Genomic DNA, 18,732 nt, shown 5'->3' with positions numbered 1-18,732 from the left:
GGGCAGCAGCCCCAAAGGAACCGCGGAGAAAGGCTGGCGACGCTCGCCTTGCCGGAGCCGATTTCCGCCTGAGAATCCCGAAAACTTCCTTCACCCACCCCCAGGAGGCTCCTCTTGCCCGGCTGAAAATCCAGGAGGGTCTGGCTCTCAGCGAAGCCGTGGGAGGACTAGCAGTGGGTGTAGCGTGTAATCGGGCCGGTCCCAGACACTGAGCTCATGAATAATGCAGCTGCCAAACTTTCTGCGCCGCCCTAACTCTGAGAGTTTTGGGTAACTTTGTTTGGGATAGTCCGAGAGCAGTCGCTGTTGCCGCCGCCTCCTCCGCGGAAAGTAGTTAGGGATTCAAGAGCCGGAGGATGGGTATGTAAAAAGGGCAGGGGGGAAAGAAAATATTAAACTCCCCCACCCATTCGCGGATTTGGCCGCCTTTAAAGAAAGGCTGACAGATCAAACACTTTCGAGCCTGATCGCTCTTCTTTGCTCGACCCCAGCGGGAGGAAGCGTCGGGCAGGCCTGGAAACGAAGGCTGCAGCAACCGAGGAAACACCAACGTTCTAAATCAGAACTTTCGCCGACCCTCCAGCGTTCTAAGTCAGAACGTTCAGCCCCCCCCCCCCTCCCCTTCCTCCGATACTCGCTGGCGCCCCAGGCCGCTTTGGAATTCCGGCAGCAAGTGAGCCCTCCCTCCCGTGACAGCCGCGAAGCGGAGAACTTTTCCTGCGTCCTTTAAAGGAACTGCCTTCTTAGGGTGAATTGGAATAAGTCTGTAAAGTTGCGGGAGGGGGGTGGATTGCATAACTTTCCGTCGGGGCCTGACTTGGACGTGCTTCATCTGCTTTCGGAGATCCTGTGAGATAAAGATAAATTCGGAGAAGGGAAGGGGAGGCTGTCTTGGGATTGCTGCTGGGCCTTTGGAAAAGCGGCCCGAAGAATTTTTTGGTTCCTTGGTTGAGTGCCTTCTGTCTCGGAGGAGGAGGGAGTTCTCTTGTATCTTTTGACTCTTCTGTCGAGTAACTATTTGCCGGAGGACGGGCGGGGAGGGAGGTTAGAAGTTGGAAGGGCGTTTTTGAGAAGGTGAGATCCTGACCCTCCCGCTCTGTTTCTCTGCAAGGGCTTCTTGCAGTCAAAGTCCTGCCAGCGCAAGGTGGGAAAATGAACCCTGCATCCGTCCCTCCCCCGCCGGGACAGCAGGTGATCCATGTCACCCAAAATCTGGACACGGATCTCGAGGCTCTCTTCAACTCGGTGATGAACCCGAAGCCCAGCTCGTGGAGGAAAAAAATCCTGCCCGAATCCTTTTTTAAGGAGCCGGACTCGGGATCGCACTCTAGGCAATCCAGCACCGACTCGGGCAGCCACCCGCCCCGACTGAGCAGCGCTGCTGCCGGGGTCCACCACGTTCGCTCGCACTCTTCGCCCGCCTCCTTGCAGCTCGGTGCCGGGACTGGAGCCACTCCGAGCTCGGCTCAACAGCACGCTCACCTCCGCCAGCAGTCCTACGACGTGACCGACGAGTTGCCGCTACCTCCTGGCTGGGAGATGGCGCTCACGCACACAGGCCAGAGATACTTCCTCAAGTAAGTGTGCAGGGGGCAAGAGTGGAGGCGGCGGCCATAATAAGAAGGCCTCGAGGGCGACTGGAGAATTATCGAAGGGGTTGGGGGAACTGGATGTTGCAGTTGGTGCTCAACTTCTGAAATGCAGGCACTCCCCTGCCTGCAGGTCATGCCCTCAGCACTGGTGCCTGGTTAATGCTGCTTCACACCTGGTGAATTTTCTACACGGAAGTCGCCTTTGTCAAGGAAACCGTAGGCTTCTCCCGTGCAGTTGCATCATGGTTGCTGGATGCATTTGTGTATCTTGCTACAGGGCAGAACAGTTGCGCGTGCCTCATGATGTGTGCCAGAGAACATTCTCACTTCCTACCTGGAATGGCAGTAATTATTGTGGAGTGAATTTTCACTTGTACAAAGTGGCCCTTCTTACTGGGAAGAAAGGCAGGGCTGTACATGCTCGGAGGTGTTCCTTTAGCACTTTAGACGTTTACGGTGCAGGAAGTAGGCTCTGTTTCTTTTACAGGATGCTTTCCAAAGGCCCATTCAAATATAGCCACTTTGGAAGGGGTCCTAGTAGTGGTCTGTGACAATTATGCGTGTGTGTTGAACTATGTGTTGATGTTTCATCCACTTATATGTTTATATCCCATTAGTTACTAATATTAAGTGTGCCCTTTAATCTCTAAAACTGATAAAAAATTAGGATGATTTATTATTTATTTCGGATGAATTTTCTGTTTTCTTACACATTCCTCTTTCCAGATCCTGTATGCTCTCGGAAGTTCAGGTGATTGGTTTATCCACTCTTCTTTTCTGTGTAACTGATGCTCTGCTATCCTCAATACTCTGTTCCTTCTGGAGCATATTTAATTCTCATGGGCCTGAGAATTCTCTCCCCACCCTTTTTGTTTAATTTATAGAGTCGTGTTTTTCCCTGTATGTATACACAGAGCGCTAAGTAGATAGAGATCCCAGCACTGACTGTGGGTGGCCTGGTTTTGCTGATGTCATTATCCAGCTAGAGGCCAGTCAGTGTACAATTGAATATAGCAATGGGATTTCCACAGAGCATCTGTACGCTGGGTTGAGGGGTAGGTACCTAGGAATGATTTGGACAAGACAGGGAAAGGACAAGACAGGGACAAGCCACAGTGTGTGCATGGCATCCCAGTCCTAACCTTAGGAACAGACCAGGCCCGTAGCTATGGGTGGCTCGGGGAGGGGGGAAGACCGTTCCACCCAACCCCCCTCCACCTGCATGGTTCCTCTTTACCTGCTGCTTTCGCCACCACTGCTCTTGCCGCCACACACTGGCTGCTGCTCTCCCTGTGCTCTCGCTGCCCTGTTCTCTCCGCCGGTCTCCTCACTGCTCTTGCTGTCACTGATCTCCCCGCTCTCTTTGCTGCCCCTGCGCTCTTGCTGCTCTCTCTACCTCCACTCTCCCTGCTGCTCTTGCTGCCCTGCTCTCCCCACCACTCTCGCTGCCCTTGTTGCCGCAGCCACTCTCCTTTTTTATTTATCTTTTTAAAAAAGTGTGTAATGTCATTTTGGGCCCCAGGGCCCCTCCACCTACAATTTTATTCCCTGCCCCCCCCACTTAAAGTTTTCTGGCTACAAGCCTGGAATAGACTAGAAAGGGAAATTGCTGAGTTGCAAGTTATTGTAACTCTCAGAACAATGGAATCCCCAGGACTTAACAGGGATATTGGTTTCTTATCTCACTACGTATGCTAATCCTTACATCTGTATTCTCACCAATCCCCCATAAGGATTTCTTATTTGGAATAATAGATTAGAATAGTAGATTGTAATGCAACATAATGAATAGTAGAATGTAATGCAATTTGGAATGGTAGATTGGAATGTATTTCTCTGGTCTGGGGACAGGGGATATAACTACACAGCCAGTTGCCCCACTTCAAAGAAGATGATGCAGTAAGGTTGCCTCCATGCTTGAGAGGAGAAGATGTAGCTTAATGGCAGGGTCTCCGTTAATTACTCTCAGCATTCTCAATGAAGTATACATCTGCCCATAAATCTTCAATTTTTGGCATATTTATTCCCCAGTAATTAAACCCAAACAAATAGTAACCATATAAACTAAGCTTGTTATTCCTGTTTGTTCCTTAAACATTTTCATTATGCTGTATGCTAATTTACTGCTCACCCTCTACCTATATGTATGGACTGGTAATTTCCATTTCATTGTATCTGAAGAAGTGTGCTTGCACACAAAAACTTATACCAGGGGTGGCCAAACTGTGACTTGGGAGCCACATGTGGCTCTTTCACACATACTTTGTGACTCTCTCAAAGAAGAAGATATTGGATTTATATCCTGCCCTCCACTCCGAAGAGTCTCAGAGCGGCTCACAATCTCCTTTACCTTCCTCCCCCACAACAGACACCCTGTGAGGTGGGTGGGGCTAGAGAGTGCTCTCACAGCAGCTGCCCTTTCAAGGACAACCTTTGCCAGAGCTATGGCTGACCCAAGGCCATGCTAGCAGGTGCAAGTGGAGGAGTGGGGAATCAAACCCGGTTCTCCCAGATAAGAGTCCGCACACTTAACCACTACACCAAACTGGCTCTCACTGTGTTGGCTGGCTTGATGAAGGGAAGGCATTTGTCTCTTTAAATCACTTCTCCAAGCCAAACCAGCCAGCCTGGAGAATGCATGTAAAGAAAGTTGCTTTCTTTTCACCTCTCCCTCCCTCCTCCCTCCTTCCACCTCTACCCCCACCCTTTTGCCTCCCTTGCTTCCTTGCAGCTCTTAAACATCTGATGTTTATTCTAGGCGGCTCTTAAGTTAAGCAAGTTTGGCCACCCCTGGCTTATACCTTGAATAAAACTTTGTTGTTCTTAAAGATGCCACTGGACTCAACCTTTGTTTACATTGCTCAGAAGTAAGTCCAGTAATTTCAGCCAAATTTACTCCCACTTGCTATGTTCAGGGCATAATTGCCTAAAGCATGTTGAAGGGTCATCACAAATAGAATGAATAGGAGATTCTGTACCCCAGGCAGTTGAAAGAGGATTTGGGTTGCTGTGTTTTTGACAGGATAAGTCAGGGAATCACAGGGATACTGAATGTTGCCATGGCTTGACTGGGATTGAGCTGGTTGCCCAACAGCTGCCATAAAGGGAAATCTGGGTGACAGAAGCCTCACCACTGCAAAGAAAGTTGATGTTTAGGAATTGTCCTGAACCCCAGAGGCTTCAAAATACGTGGATCCAACCACCTGCTTCTCTAGAGAAGTTCTTGTTAACTGCTTTGTTCTGCCTGCACTCAACTTGTGAGCTTTTGACCCTTTCCATCTTTATTCTGTCCAGATTAGGGCTGCTTTCTACATAGAAGAGACTTCTGTTTACAAGGTATACATTGGTCCAGGCCTCAGATTCAGTGGGAGCTCATTGGTCTAAGGCAGTGTCATGTAGACAGAAGATCCCAGGTTCAGCCCTTGGCACCCCTACTTAAAAAGATAGTTATAGAGAGATCTTATCTCTGTCTGGGAACCTTGAAAAACTTTGCCAGAGGGCAATACTAAAGCTAGACAGGTCAAATGGTATGATTTGATAAAAGGTCAAAGTAATAGGGCCATTTATACACAAACTGTATATGTCACTGGGTTACTTATCTGGTACATTTTATTCTGTTCTTTCGAGGAGCTTAGCACCGTGGCACAGAGTGGTGAAGCTGCAGTACTGCAGTTGAAGCTCTCTGCTCATGACCTGAGTTCGATCACAGCAGAAGCTGGATTCAGGTAGCTGCTCAAGGTTGACTCAGCCTTCCATCCTTCCGAGGTCGGTAAAATGAGTACTCAGCTTGCTGGGGGGAAAGTGTAGATGACTGGAGAAGGCAATGGCAAACCACCCCGTAAAAAAGTCTGCCGTGAAAATGGCATGATGCAACATCACCCCAGAGTTGGAAACGACTGGTGCTTGCACAGGGAGCTACCTTGGAGAGCCAGTTTGGTGTAGTGGTTAAGTGTGCGGACTCTTGCCTGGGAGAACCGGGTTTGATTCCCCACTCCTCCACTTGCACCTGCTGGAATGGCCTTGGGTCAGCCATAGCTCTGGCAGAGGTTGTCCTTGAAAGGGCAGCTGCTGTGAGAGCCCTCTCCAGCCTCACCCACCTCACAGGGTGTCTGTTGTGGGGGACGAAGGTAAAGGAGATTGTGAGCTGCTCTGAGACTTTTCGGAGTGGAGGGCGGGATATAAATCCAATATCTTCTTCATCTTCTTTTTATTTTTACTTTCAAGGAGCTCAGGGCAGCATATGTGCTTCTTTCTCCCTTCCTCTGTTTTTATCTTCCCAACAACTCAGCATGATAGGTTTGGCTGAGAGCAAATGACTGGCCCAAGGTCACCTAGTATAAATGAGCATGGCCCACCCTTTGCGGGGGTGGGGACACATGATATTGGTGTTAGAAACTGCAGGAAGTAATTTCCATCATAAATGAGACCTTCCAAAACTGGGGAGTAGAATAGTGTCAGTGTGCTGGTACAATATCCAACAGCCTATCTGTTATCAGGGTTAGCCACTGATGCTAATGTCATATTACTTCTAACTGAAAGTCCCTTCAGTGGCTACCTTGTTTGTTCTGGGTCCAGTTCAAGGTACTACTGCTTACCCTTTATTACCTGTGGCCTACTACATGATCAAGGAGAGCAATTGTAATAGTGGGAGGTCTCCAGGCCCCACTTGGAGGTTAGCAACCCTAGATTCTGGCCCAGGCTTTTCCGGTGGCTGCTGCAGTCAAACAGAACAGCCTTCCAGAAGAGGTCAGGTGGGGTTTTGCCTTCCTGGATTTCTGGTGATGCTATAAAAAACATTTTGTAGAACATTTGGTGTGATATGAGTCTGAGCCACTGGGAATAGGTACTTGAGTGTTTTTTAAGTGGTGATTTCAATGGTATTTTATTAATGTTATTGTTTAATAATAAACATAAGATGTTTGAGAGCTGCAAGGAAGGAAGGTAGATAGATGAAGGAAGTGGAGGTGGAAAGAAAGCAACGTTAAATGCATTCTCCAAGTTGCCAGCTGGCTTGGAGAAGTAATTTAAAGAGACAAAAGCCTTCTCCAAGCCAGCTGATGGGGGAGGGGGGCTTCAAAAGTTACACAATGTGTGCGAATAAGCTGCAGTTTGGCCACCCTGACCTATACACTGTGTGAACCATGTATGACTTGCAAGTTGGATGTTACATCCTACCCATAGCTATTGTAGAGCTCTTGAGAGATCCTACAAATTACTCCAAGCAATTATATCTGTTTGATGCAACAATCTGACTATTAGTAGTTACAGGTTCTTTAATAAAGGATGAAACTCTCTGGAGGCTAGGGTTGCCAGCCTGGAGGGCCCTGGAGATCTGCTTTTGCAACTGATTTCCAACTGGCAGAGATCAACTCCCCTGCAGGAAATGGCTGCTCTGAAGGGTGGCCTTGTACTATACTGAGGCCCCTCCCCTCCCCCAAGCCCACCTTCTCCTAGATCTACCCCCAAAGTCCCCAGGTATTTTCCAGCACAGACTTGGCAACCCAAGTGGAGGCCAAGTATTAAGGGAGTGCAAGAACTGGAATTTACATAATGTTTCTGGCAATGTTGGTTCTCCTGCCTCCACATCTTTGGTTTGCAAGTTATCTTGATGGTGAATTCTAAAAAAGTAAAAATATGCCTGCTTCAGCCAGTGTACTCTTAAGTGTGGAGACTTGTGAGCAAAAATTCTATTTTGTGAGCTACTGGCATTAAAGTTGTGAGCTGCTACATACATTAGCTTGCTCTGTGGCCGTTTTTCCTGAGCTAAGACAAAATTGTGTGAGCTGGAGGCTACAACTGTGGGCTAGCTCACACTAACTCAGCTTAGAGGGATCACTTCTCTGCAGTGTATCTAGCTGGCGACGGTATTGCTGTGTTATGTTTTCATGAACTGGGAATTATCTCAAAAATTTGTCTTCAAGGACTTTTACAATTTGAGAGTCTCCCCCCCCCCCACCCTTCCATTCATGGTACCATAGGTGCTTCAGAGGCACAGTGGTCCCTGTGTGTGCACCTAAAAAGTGCGCTGGCTGCCACCAGTGTCATGGCTTGGCATTGCTTTTGCAAAGGTCCTAATTCTCACCAGCAGTGCATCCATGTAACTTGTGGCTATTGTGCAACCTTGAGCTGGTGACTTGGGGACCACTGATTGCCAGCAGATCCTGCTTTTCTGTGTCTACCCAGTTTCACTGCTGTCTTTTAAATTCTTGTGTCTTTTTAAAATGCATGCTGTCAACTTATATATGTGCTGTACCAGTGTATACTAAATATTGAGTTATTTCTTCCCAACCTACTGAATTGAAGGCCAGAATGGAAATAACGATAGGGAGTGTGTTTTCTTACGTGTGTGTCTGTTCGAGTTGCAACTAAACTGGGGATGGGAATCGGAGTTAAAAGCAAAAGGAATGTGTGGATGGGGATTACTGTACAGGAGAAAGGTGTGTGTGTGTGTGTGGAAATCCCATCCTTTTCTCAGGGGCTTTCCCATCTACTGGGCTCACTTCTGTTTGTGCCTGGCAGAGAGATATTGAAGGGTTTACTGTGAGGCAGAATAGATTCAGTGAGTGTTGGTCCACAGTAGATTTGAGTGCAGTAGCACCTTAGAGGCCAACAAGATCTTCAGAGTGTAACCTTTCGAGAGCCAGAGCTCCCTTCCTCAGGCAGGAGTAGGAATGGAGATCTTTGAGTCTTATTATCCCAGTCAGAGGGTGGGAGGGATGTTGCAAAGAATGGTGGTAAAGGATGCAAAGGATATAATGCATACTGTAATCAGCTTGATGAGAGCAGAGGGGAAATGCTAGGAGGCAGAAAATTAGCATCTGTACTGAGATAAGAATCCTATAACCATATTCAGCACTGGCCCATTATTCTAAACGTGTGAATGAACCCCAGTTCAGCAATCTCACATTATACTTTTCTCTTGAAGTTTCTTTGTTTGAGGTCTCCCACTGTTAGATCAGCAGCGAAAAGACCTGGAAGACTGGGGAATGTTGCACATTATGGGGAGAATTCAGTGTACTTGCACATTTCTTTGGCTCTTTAGATTGGATTATCCCCTTTAAGTTTAGTTTAGTTTAAGTTATTTATTTTTATTTATTTATTTATCAGATTTATATCCCACCCCCCACCCCCCGACAGGCTCAGGGCGGCTAACGTTTGGTTTTATTGGATTTATATCCCACTCTCCCCGCCGGAGCAGGATTGGGGGAGCGAAGAGATCTGCATTGAAAAAGATGCATCTACTGGCCTTGTTTCTGCACATAATTGCCAAGGGCCAAATTAGATAACTGAACTGTAAACATTCTGAACTGTGCAAGCACAGTAAGGGCAGTGCTGCCTTTGCCCTGGATTTGGTTCTGGTTTTAGAAGGAAACTGCTTTAAACAAGACTCCTGACCTTGATCCTCGAAGACTAAAGCAACTGGCCCAATTCCCACAGAAGTGGATAAATTTAGGAGTGGTCTCTGCTCGGCACACCTTTCTTAAGTCTCTCCTGGCCTACATTAGAGAGAATGGAGGGCGTACCGAGCAGAGAATATCAAAAGCCTGTGACTGAGTATTGTCTGCTGCTTCACTGGTCAGAGGCATATTTAATTATTCAACACTACATGGATTCTGAAAAGAACCGTGATTCAGCTACAGGAGGGAGTGGCTGACAGGCAGGTATATAATCCTAAATGACAAAATGTGATGCCACACCTGAGATACCAGATAGTTTGAAATGGTGTTAGCTTTCACCAGTATGGACTGTGAGAGCTCTTTTTGTGTAGTGGTAGGGGTGCCTATGTTACCGTGTGCATGGATCAGCAGGCCATGCCAGTAATCTGTTTAGTGATGCCTGGCCCTATATGGTTCCTACCCTTTATTGAGAACTGCAATTGTAGCTCCAAGTTAAGATTCCGTATTGGAGAGCACTGGCACATGTCTATGCGCAGTTTCCTTGCTGGCAAAGTATCTCTCTAAAGAAGTCCACTTCTGTCTGTATATCAAAGGCATTTATATTAGTCTGGTCAAATTTTTCTGAATTCTGCTGGAAGTTTCCAGCTGTGGGAATTAACCTAAGTATCATGACCCAAAACCATATTTTCTAAATCCCCGATGGCAGTTGAATTTTGTAGTGTGGTTTCTCCTCCAACAGCAACTCTTTTTCTTGGTCTTTGCTCCCCTTTGCGTGAAAGAGACTTTTGGCGTTCAGTGTAACTGCTGCACTTTGGAGCAGAAATAGCTGGCAAAGTTGCAAACCTTTACCCTTCCTTGGCAATAAGCCCCACTGAACAAAGTGGTACTTACTTCTAAGTAAACATTAATGGGCTCCATCTGCAAGAGTTTCTTGAAAGGCTGCATCCTTCAAGCTCTTTGCAAAAGGAATATCAGATAGCTGCTGCTTTTCTGAACTTGTGTATCTTATCATCCCAACAGAGGGCTCTTCCTTTGGAAGGGGCTGTGGGAACAATCCCAAACTTGAATAGCATGATTGCTGCCTTCAGTGGGTAGTAAACTAACGTTGGGAGGGAAGGTGACATGGTATAACCCATGTCAGATGGATGTGACCCATGTCAGATGGATCTTGTCAGATCTCAGAAGCTACTTGGACTGCCAAGGAGGACTCTGCAGAGAAAGGCAGTGGCAAACCACCTCTGCTTCTCACTTGTCCTGAAAGCCCCTTGATGGGGTTGCTGTAAATTGGCTGTGACTTGACATAAGTACATATGTAAACTATTGTTGTTTGGAAAGATAGGCCTTTTCGTTGCTTTCGTTTGAGAAACCTGACATTAGGCCACTAGCTAATCCAATAGTATACATTTCCGTCGGCAAACAAATGAAAGTGAACATGGAAATCTGGATCAACCATAGGTTTTGCTCAGCTTTGTTTACCAAGAATCAGCTGCAACTTACAGAAATTGAAGTTTGACGTGTCTGTTCCTGTATGGAATATTTTGCTACTATGATTTTAAGAAATTCAAGTAGCTCCAGACCAGGACCACCCCCATGCTATAATGAAATGTCATGCCACAAGGGGGATGGAAAACAGACTTAGAGCACATCCAGACCTGTTTATCTGAAACACTTTTCTGTTAGAATTGTTTGCACTGTGCTCTCTAGACATTCACATTTTTTAAAAAAAGCCTGCTTGCTGTCAATTTAAAGCAATATTGGATGTTAAAAGTTTGGAGGGAAACTTTAAAAAGCTCCAATAAAAATCTGTTAGACATAAGAAGTTTGGAGGAAAACAAGACAGTTGTAACCTTTGGGTATGTCTGGCATGCCTCCAAAATGTGCAGATTAATTTCATTTGGAAGGCTTATAGCTTGATATCACAACTGACCCCTTTTGAACATCTGGAAATGAACTCAGAAAGTGGAAGAACACACCTGGAACTTAAAAAAACCAAAAGAAGTTGGAAGTGTGTTAAATTCTCCCAACATAAACTATTAAAAACAAAGAACTGGAAAGAGATTTCCTTTTGCAGGGCCAGAGGATTTCACATAAAGACTGTTCACAAAGGAAATATAATTTGCAGGATAGTTTGCAAAGGAAAAATTAAAATTCTGTATCCACATGATCTAAATATTGTTGCCTGCTTAAATTATGCTCATGGAAAAATGTGTATAATATTTCTCCTTTTTAAAAAACTATATGGTGTAATTATATATTTACTTTGTTAGCCATGAGGTGTGTTCACATTACACTAAATAATGTGTTTTGCAACTAGATTGTTTCTATTCTTACACAGTATAAATCCAGTTGCAAAATGCATTATTTAGTGTAGTGTGAACACACTCATGGAAGGCAGAAGAAAGTTTTGGAGAGTAATGAAGTTTTGCCTCCAAGTGCTAGAAATTTGCTGAGTTGTTTCTGTGGCTTCTGAGATTCCAGCAAGCATTTCCTGCACATCTCTAAGTACTTAACAGTCATATGATCTAGAAACTTGCTTCTTGTTAAAGCTTGGGAGCTGAAATCTCTTTTTTCTTCCCATGTAGTATGTTGTCCTGTTTTTCTATGCTCCTGCAGAATTCCAGCATACACATAGCAGCCCAGACTACTGGGAAATAGGGAGACAGAATAATCCAGGGAAATGGTTGTGCTGATTGTGACGGAAAGCAATGGGTTAACCATAAACTGAAGACGCACAGGGCTGCGTCAGGTGACCTGAGGGTGAGGGCAAAGTGCTTAGAGCTCTCAGGGAGGGAAAGTAGTGGAGTGAGAGAAGCTGCTGAGGCAGGGGTTCAGTCAGCTGATGTCTGACAGAGTGGAGGCCTGTCAGAGAAGTCTGTCAGTGGGGACCTGACAGAGACTGAGAGGGTCAGTTCGAGCCTGCCAGAAGGGCTGAGAGGGCAGCTGATCCTGTGAAGGAGCTTGAGACAGAGACGGGGAAGTCTTCCAGAGACTGCAAGCTCGACAAAACCAGCCAAGAGGGCTGTGTGTGTGTGAGTCAGTCAAGACCTGAACGGTCACAGACACCTATAGACAACTCTGAAGATCTAGTAAGGTGGTTGAGGGAGTGGATGTGGGTCTGAGACACCAAGAAGGGCTGCGAGAGGGACTCCAGTCAAGGGGTGAGACTTGGCACATCATTCCCAAGAGGCCAGACCTGTGCTAGAGGTGGAGAGAGCAAGATATAGGGAAACTGTGAACTGTGTAACTGAGAAACTCAAAGGAAGAAAAAGTTTATGAAAAGCCTGAAACAACTGAGCAACGTGTTAGCCTGTGTAAATATCTCCCATATCCCCAGTTTAAAGACTTTGTGTTATAATAAATCTGTGGTTTAAGTTAAAGTTCTCGAGAGCCTATATTTTTGGGAAAAACAAACAAAGCTGCTGTGGTCCCCTATGAAGTGAATTATATTTCCATCAAATAAACAAGTAAAACACCCCGAAGAGACTGAAATAAAGAGATCCAGTGAGGCCGTGAGGCGGGCGCTGCTATACTGATGTTCTGGGTTGATGGCTTTCAAGCTATTAAGAGATTATCTCGTGGGAGGCATGGCACCAGAAAGGGACCCTGTTACCACCAGTATGTCCAACTTGCTGGCAAAGATCAGTTCATTGAATGAAGCCGTGTGTTGATTAATTAGAGATAACAGGTATCAGTTCGGTTTTGCTTACCTGGAATCTCCCTCTGAATTGTCATATGGGTTTATTAAGTACACTCCTTTTTATTTTCTGCTTTTTTGATCTGGGAGAAGAAAGGCAACACACCAAAGGAACTTTCCTGATTTTAACTTAAGCTGTATTTAAGATGTTTGAGTTGGTTTGGGGTTGGTTTGTTTTTGTATATCTGGGAATAGTCCCTGCATCTGAATTCATGAGATGAATTAACATGTGAGCCAGTAATATGGATTTCAGCCGCAGGAACTTCCATGGCTGTGGAAATATTGGCAGCTGAGATCCGTGACTTAGCAACTTGCATGTTATGTTACTTGAATGAATGCAGACTCTGGTATGGCTCCCAGACCTGCAAAAATGTGAGCCAGTGTAAAGTCTGGAGATGAACTTCCTAAGTACTAACTAAATGCCATCCTTTGCTTTCTTGGATTAGGAAGGCCAGCAGAGTAGGAAATTATCTACCATTTGACCAGGATACACTCTTTTTTTTTTGCCATCAAGTCACAGCTGATTTATGGAGACTGTGTAGGGTTTTCAAGGCAAGAGATGTTCAGAGGTGGCCATTGCCTACCTCCATGTAATGACCCTGATGTTCCTTGGAGGTCTCCCATCCCAATACTAGCCAGGGCTGACCCTGCTCAGCTTCCAAGATCTGAGAGGATTGGGCTAGCCTGGCCCATCCACATCAAGGCAGGATACACTCTATGGCCACTGATTTTTGACCAAGAGCTGTATGTTTAACTCCTGCACGTTGGGGAGGGGCCATGGCTAAAAAGCCCACATCTCCCTCTTCTCCATCTTCTATCACTTGGTGGGATGGCAGGGGGGGAGAGAAACTGCTGGAGAAGTAGCATTGTGCCAACAGCACAACCACACTCCAGCAAATACCCCACAGTGACATGATGCTGACATGATGCTCTGGTATTTGAACAAAAATTTATTTGGTTTTAACATAGAGTTCTGGCAAATCCCGGAGCATTATACTGGCACCTATGTTGGTAATTTGATGTCATTCCTTGGTATTCATCAGAAATGGTGCTGTGCTGTTGTTCCTGTCTCCCACTGGTTGGCAGACAATAGTTGGCAACAGGCAGCTCTAGCCATTGCTCCATAGCAGAGCTCCTGCTTTGCATTTAGTCTCCAGTGATGTGAAAGACTTCTTCCCAAGATCCTGGTGAACTGTTGGGCATCTGAGTAGACAATATTGGCCTTAATAGATCCGTGGTCTGGCTCATTATAAAGTGGCTTTATAATGGAACCATAAGATAGAATGGCCCATAAGGGGGCGCCATTTTTTAATTTTGCCCCCCTTGAAAAACATGTCGATCTGGTCCTGTGAGTTAGCGTGTATCTGCTAACTTAGCCCACTTAGGCAGCAATATTACTTTAAATCCAAATTTTTGCTAGGGGAGGGCATCATCTTAGAAGACACATTCCTTTCTCTCTCCCTCTGTTTCTCTAACTCTCTCTCTCCCTCCTTCCCTTTCTCCCTCCCAGAGAGAGTGAGAGGACACACACACACATATAGACAGGAATGAGAGAGAGAGAGAGAGAGAGAGAGAGAGATCAGAGAATGTTTCTCTTTTTCATCCCATGCCACTTTTATACAACTTTCCAAGGTGGCTTACATTTGGATAAATCTATCAAGTACATATATAGCATTAAAATTTAAAATCACCATGTGCACTAAGAAACACTAAAACAGACAATGAACCAAATAAGGAGGTGGTACATAAAGGAAAATCAAGTGAGAATATTTCCCATTCAACATTTGAGTTTATTCATTACCCCTATTTGAGTGCCAACATGGAAAACACCCCAACTCCAGTCATATGTGTACCTTATCTAAAAACAGAAGGGACATGATCCTTTGCCTTATTTATAAGAACATTTGATGCAGATTTTGCAGCTCATATGGGTTTTGAAATGTTAGCTGCAGTTAGTTTTAATTAGCACATTTTATGTAGGTTTATTTTAGTAAGCACATTTTATGTAGATTTTGCTGTTTATGGGATTTGAATTGTTAGCTATGGTATCTTTTAATGAATGAAAGCCCCAGGCATTTCAAATTTAGGAATGGCAGCCTTCAAGTGGGATCTGGGGATTCCCTGGAATTACAGCTCATCTCCAGACTACAGAGATCAGTTCCTCTGGAGAAAATGGATGCTTTGTAGGGTGGACTCTATGGCATTGTACTCCACTAAGTTTCCTATACTTGCCAGACTCTATCCCCAAATCTCCAGGAATTTCCCTGGATCTGGCAATCCTACCCCCCATTCCCTGCCAGAGCCCCGGGGGGACCTGACAACTCTATTTAAACTGTTTAGGTCATTCTTAGCATTTGTGAATAATATTTCTAGCTTATAACATGGTACCTTTTCATTCTTGTCCACATCAAAATTTGTTGTGTCAGTAACAGTGCATCAAAATGCTGTTCTTTTCTTTGTGGTGCTTTTACTTTAAGACCAACATTGGAGCCACAGCCAGGACTACCGGTATATGCTGTAGTGTATACTATTTAGAGCAGGGTTCTTCAATGTGTTACCTTTGGGTACCATGATGCCTGGCAGTACTTTGGTGTCTGCTGAGCTTTTCAGAATGTGGGCAGGGGTATTGTAAGGCAGGTTTTCTTTTGGGTTTCCCTCATTCAAATGAAAGGGGTTTCCATCGGAGGATGAGGATGACTGTCAGGCGTCTGGGATTTCCTCAGTCAGAGTGTAGTTGTTTTCCCTCTTCAGGCTCTCCTTCTTCCCAGAAGGTGTGAGGAGGGAGATATTCTGTTCAGCTCAGCCTTGTCTCATTTTAGATTTGGCTCCAATTCTTCTGGCAGCCATTTTGGGGTGGCACTCATCATTCCCTCACAATTTCAAAAGTGCCCAGAAGCTCAAAAAGCTTGAGGATCCCTGATTTAGAGTATTTTTGGAATACTTCTAAAGTTCTTTGTTCTTCTGCACTAAAGAAAAAATGACTTCCTGGTCATTCTGAGTAATTTTCCCATCTTACATTAGTGTTTAAAAGTCATCTTGATGGATCTTGCAAAGCAGAAGTATAATGCCTTGGTTGCATTCAGGACTTGTATAAACATGTAGCTTCAGCAGGAGAAAGAGCAGGCACTAATTCAGCTTAGTTTAGTTTCCTGAAGGCACATTGTCCTGTTACCTTTCACTTGAGCTGGGGTTTGAAATGCAGATGGTATATCCAGGACTTTTTTTTTGTAGAAAAAGCCCAGCAGGAACTCATTTGCATATTAAGGCACACCCTCTGATGTCTCCATGGTTTCACACAGGGGTTTTTTGTAGGAAAAGCCCAGCACGAACTCATTTGCATATTAGGCCACACCCCTGATGCCAAGCAAGCTGGAACTGTGTTCCTGCTAAAAAGTTCCCTGGGTATATCAATACTGTACATTGTACATGGCACGATTAATTTAAAACTTGCTTTCATCTCTAATTGACTCATTTTATTTCTTTGCCTCATTTGCAAGTACAAAAGAAGATTACTGTAAAAAGGGTTAGCTTGAAGAGGCTAAACTTGGGGAAAATGAGAAATAAATTCTGAACAAGTGGAATTATTCTTTTTTTTTTTTTAAAATTGTGGAAATGTATGAAGCTAGCAGAATCACAGTGTGCATCAGGGGATGAACATGGAATATATGCTAGAGGGACTGAGCACCATGCTTGTACTACTGGGTAACCCAGTTAGGTCTGCAAGTTCATAAGAACTTGGCTTTTGACATCCCCTCCCCACTTCTTGTAGCATCAGAAAAATGGTGTAGTTGGTGTCATTAATGGGCAGGGAGGTTACGGAGTTTGTTTTCTATCTGTTACTCATAGAAAATGTGAAAACTTCTCTTTAACTCCTGTTGATGTACAACTATGCATATTTACTCAGAAGTTCTGCTATGGTGGATAGATTCAGGTGGTTAGCTGTGTTGGTCTGAAGCAACAGAACAAAGTTAGAGCCCAGTGGCACCTTTAAGTTCAACAACGTTTTATTCAAGGTATAATCTTATGTATGCAAGCACACTTCTTCAGATACAGTGAAACAAAATTTCCTTCAACCTTTACATATAGGTAGAGGGGGGATTAGTTTCCAAGAAGGACTAGTTAGAGACAAGATGCATAAGTAACTGGGCGATTATAGTTGAAATTGGATTAAGGTGGTTTGTAAGATCTGTGAATAGCATTAAATTAACATAAATACAAGAAAAGAAATAATGTGAGAACAAAGTTTTGAGTCCAGTGGCACCCCCAAGACCAGCTATGTTCAATTCAGGACATAAGTGAAAAGAACTGAGATACTTAGCATGTGTAGATGCACACTCCTTCAATAAATTGAAACAGATCTCCTCAAGTGTTACATATTGGTGTGGGAGGATTAGTTGCCAGGAAGGACTAATTAGAGTCAAGATGCGTAAGTAACTGAGCAATAAATAGCGAAGACTGGAGTAATGCATTTGGTAAGACCTGTGGGTAGCAGCCAATTGGTATATAGATAATAAAGGAGTTAACAACAGATGCAAGAACTACATTTTGAGTCCAGCGGCACCTTATTTATAAATGGGGTGTTACTACAGCACTCAGCACAATTGATCCCTCAGGGCTTAACAGAGATATTGGGTTCTTATCTAACTACTCATGCTAAGTCACTCAGATCTTCTACGTGGTCTCTGTGCATCACACTGATGGGATATAGGCGCCCGCGCCGATCTCGATCGGTATTCTTGAAAGCTGCGGATTTCCGCGCCCCAGGCCCAGTGCGCATGCGCAGAAGCCCCACCGCGCATGCTCACAGGGACCGGAGCGGACATCCCGCCAGTTCTCTTCTGACCGCCGCTTGGATCAGTCGATCTCTCGCCACGGTCGGTAGAAATCCTTTTTGAAAGTTGCGAGCTATACTTTTTAGATTCTATTGAAACTTTTCTTTGGCTAAGACCACACAACAGTCTTTTTAAAGACTAAAGAGCGTGGGGGTAAGCAGCTTTATCTTCTCAGAATTCGCCTCAGCCCCCCCCCCCCGCTCCCTCCCTCACCCTCCCCGCATGGAAAAGCGGTGGGGATTTTTCAAAAGGTGCAAGAACTGTGGAAGCAAAATCGCCCCTCCAGACGGGCACGATCTCTGCCTTTTCTGCCTAGGGGAAACACACATCCCGGAGACGTGCACCCACTGCGCGAAGTTTTCCCGCCAAACGAAGAAAAACCGCGCGGGCCGTCTGGCAGCGGCACTAATGGAGAAGGCACTCTCGCCCAAGAAAATGGCGGCGGAGACACATAAGCCGTCGACATCGGGACAAAGCGGCACCGACAATACCGCCCCCGACGCCGATCGCCCTTCTAAGGTGGGCTCGGCATCTAAGTCCGACTCCTCTACTCCTGTAAAACGGATAAGGGAGGAGAAAGGACTTCAGCCGGAAGCAAAGAAAAAGAAGAAAGCGGACAGACATACATCATCCGCAACCTCGCTTCCGACGTCGCCATCGAAGTCGCTGGCGAAAATACCACCTCTGAAGCTCTTTGCTTCACCACGCCGCCGGTCAAGCCCCCCGGTATTGGCATCGATGTCTACACAAATCGCCATCTCCTCGGACTCCGATCGAGACTTGGACTTGACTCAACAATCGGGAACGGAGGACAGCCCGCCAGACCACACTGTCGAAGACACCGCTCGGACCCGAACACCGACTCGGGACCCATCGGTCAGCCCTGATCGTCGACGAGCCCGGACCCCGAAAAGAGACCGGCCTACCTCACCCAGACGGAGAAGCGTCGGGCGCGATTCTTCCGACAGTCCTCATAGACATCAGCGCAGCCCTCGGGGTCGTCATCGATCCCGAGACTCGGAGGAGAGATCCCACGATAGGGACCGTTCCCCCCTTCACAGACCACCACCACCACCCATGTCATGGGACCAGAGGCAGTGGCAGTATCTGTACGGGTCCTGCGCCATGCCCTCCATGTTCCCGTGGTTCCCTCCTAAACATTTAGACTGGGACCAACAGTCCGAAGCTTCGGTAAGATCGCGGACGTCGTATCGGCC

The 18,732-nt window shown here is 45.7% G+C and overlaps 1 protein-coding gene across 1 annotated transcript in view; it reads left to right on the top strand.

Moving 5' to 3' along the window:
- The first annotated feature begins 635 nt into the window (after positions 1 to 635).
- The window catches only part of WWTR1 (WW domain containing transcription regulator 1), a 132,859-nt gene continuing 114,762 nt past the window's right edge, over positions 636 to 18,732 (top strand). The window contains exon 1 of the mRNA XM_060242330.1: positions 636 to 1,577. Coding sequence (XP_060098313.1) covers positions 1,153 to 1,577 — 425 coding nt within the window. The 5' untranslated portion in view covers positions 636 to 1,152. The remainder of the gene's footprint in view (positions 1,578 to 18,732) is intronic.

The sequence above is a fragment of the Heteronotia binoei genome, chromosome 6, assembly GCF_032191835.1.
Source record: "Heteronotia binoei isolate CCM8104 ecotype False Entrance Well chromosome 6, APGP_CSIRO_Hbin_v1, whole genome shotgun sequence".
NCBI classification, from domain to species: domain Eukaryota; kingdom Metazoa; phylum Chordata; class Lepidosauria; order Squamata; family Gekkonidae; genus Heteronotia; species Heteronotia binoei.
Note: the sequence above shows the minus strand (reverse complement) of the source record. Positions and strands in the feature narration are given on the sequence as shown.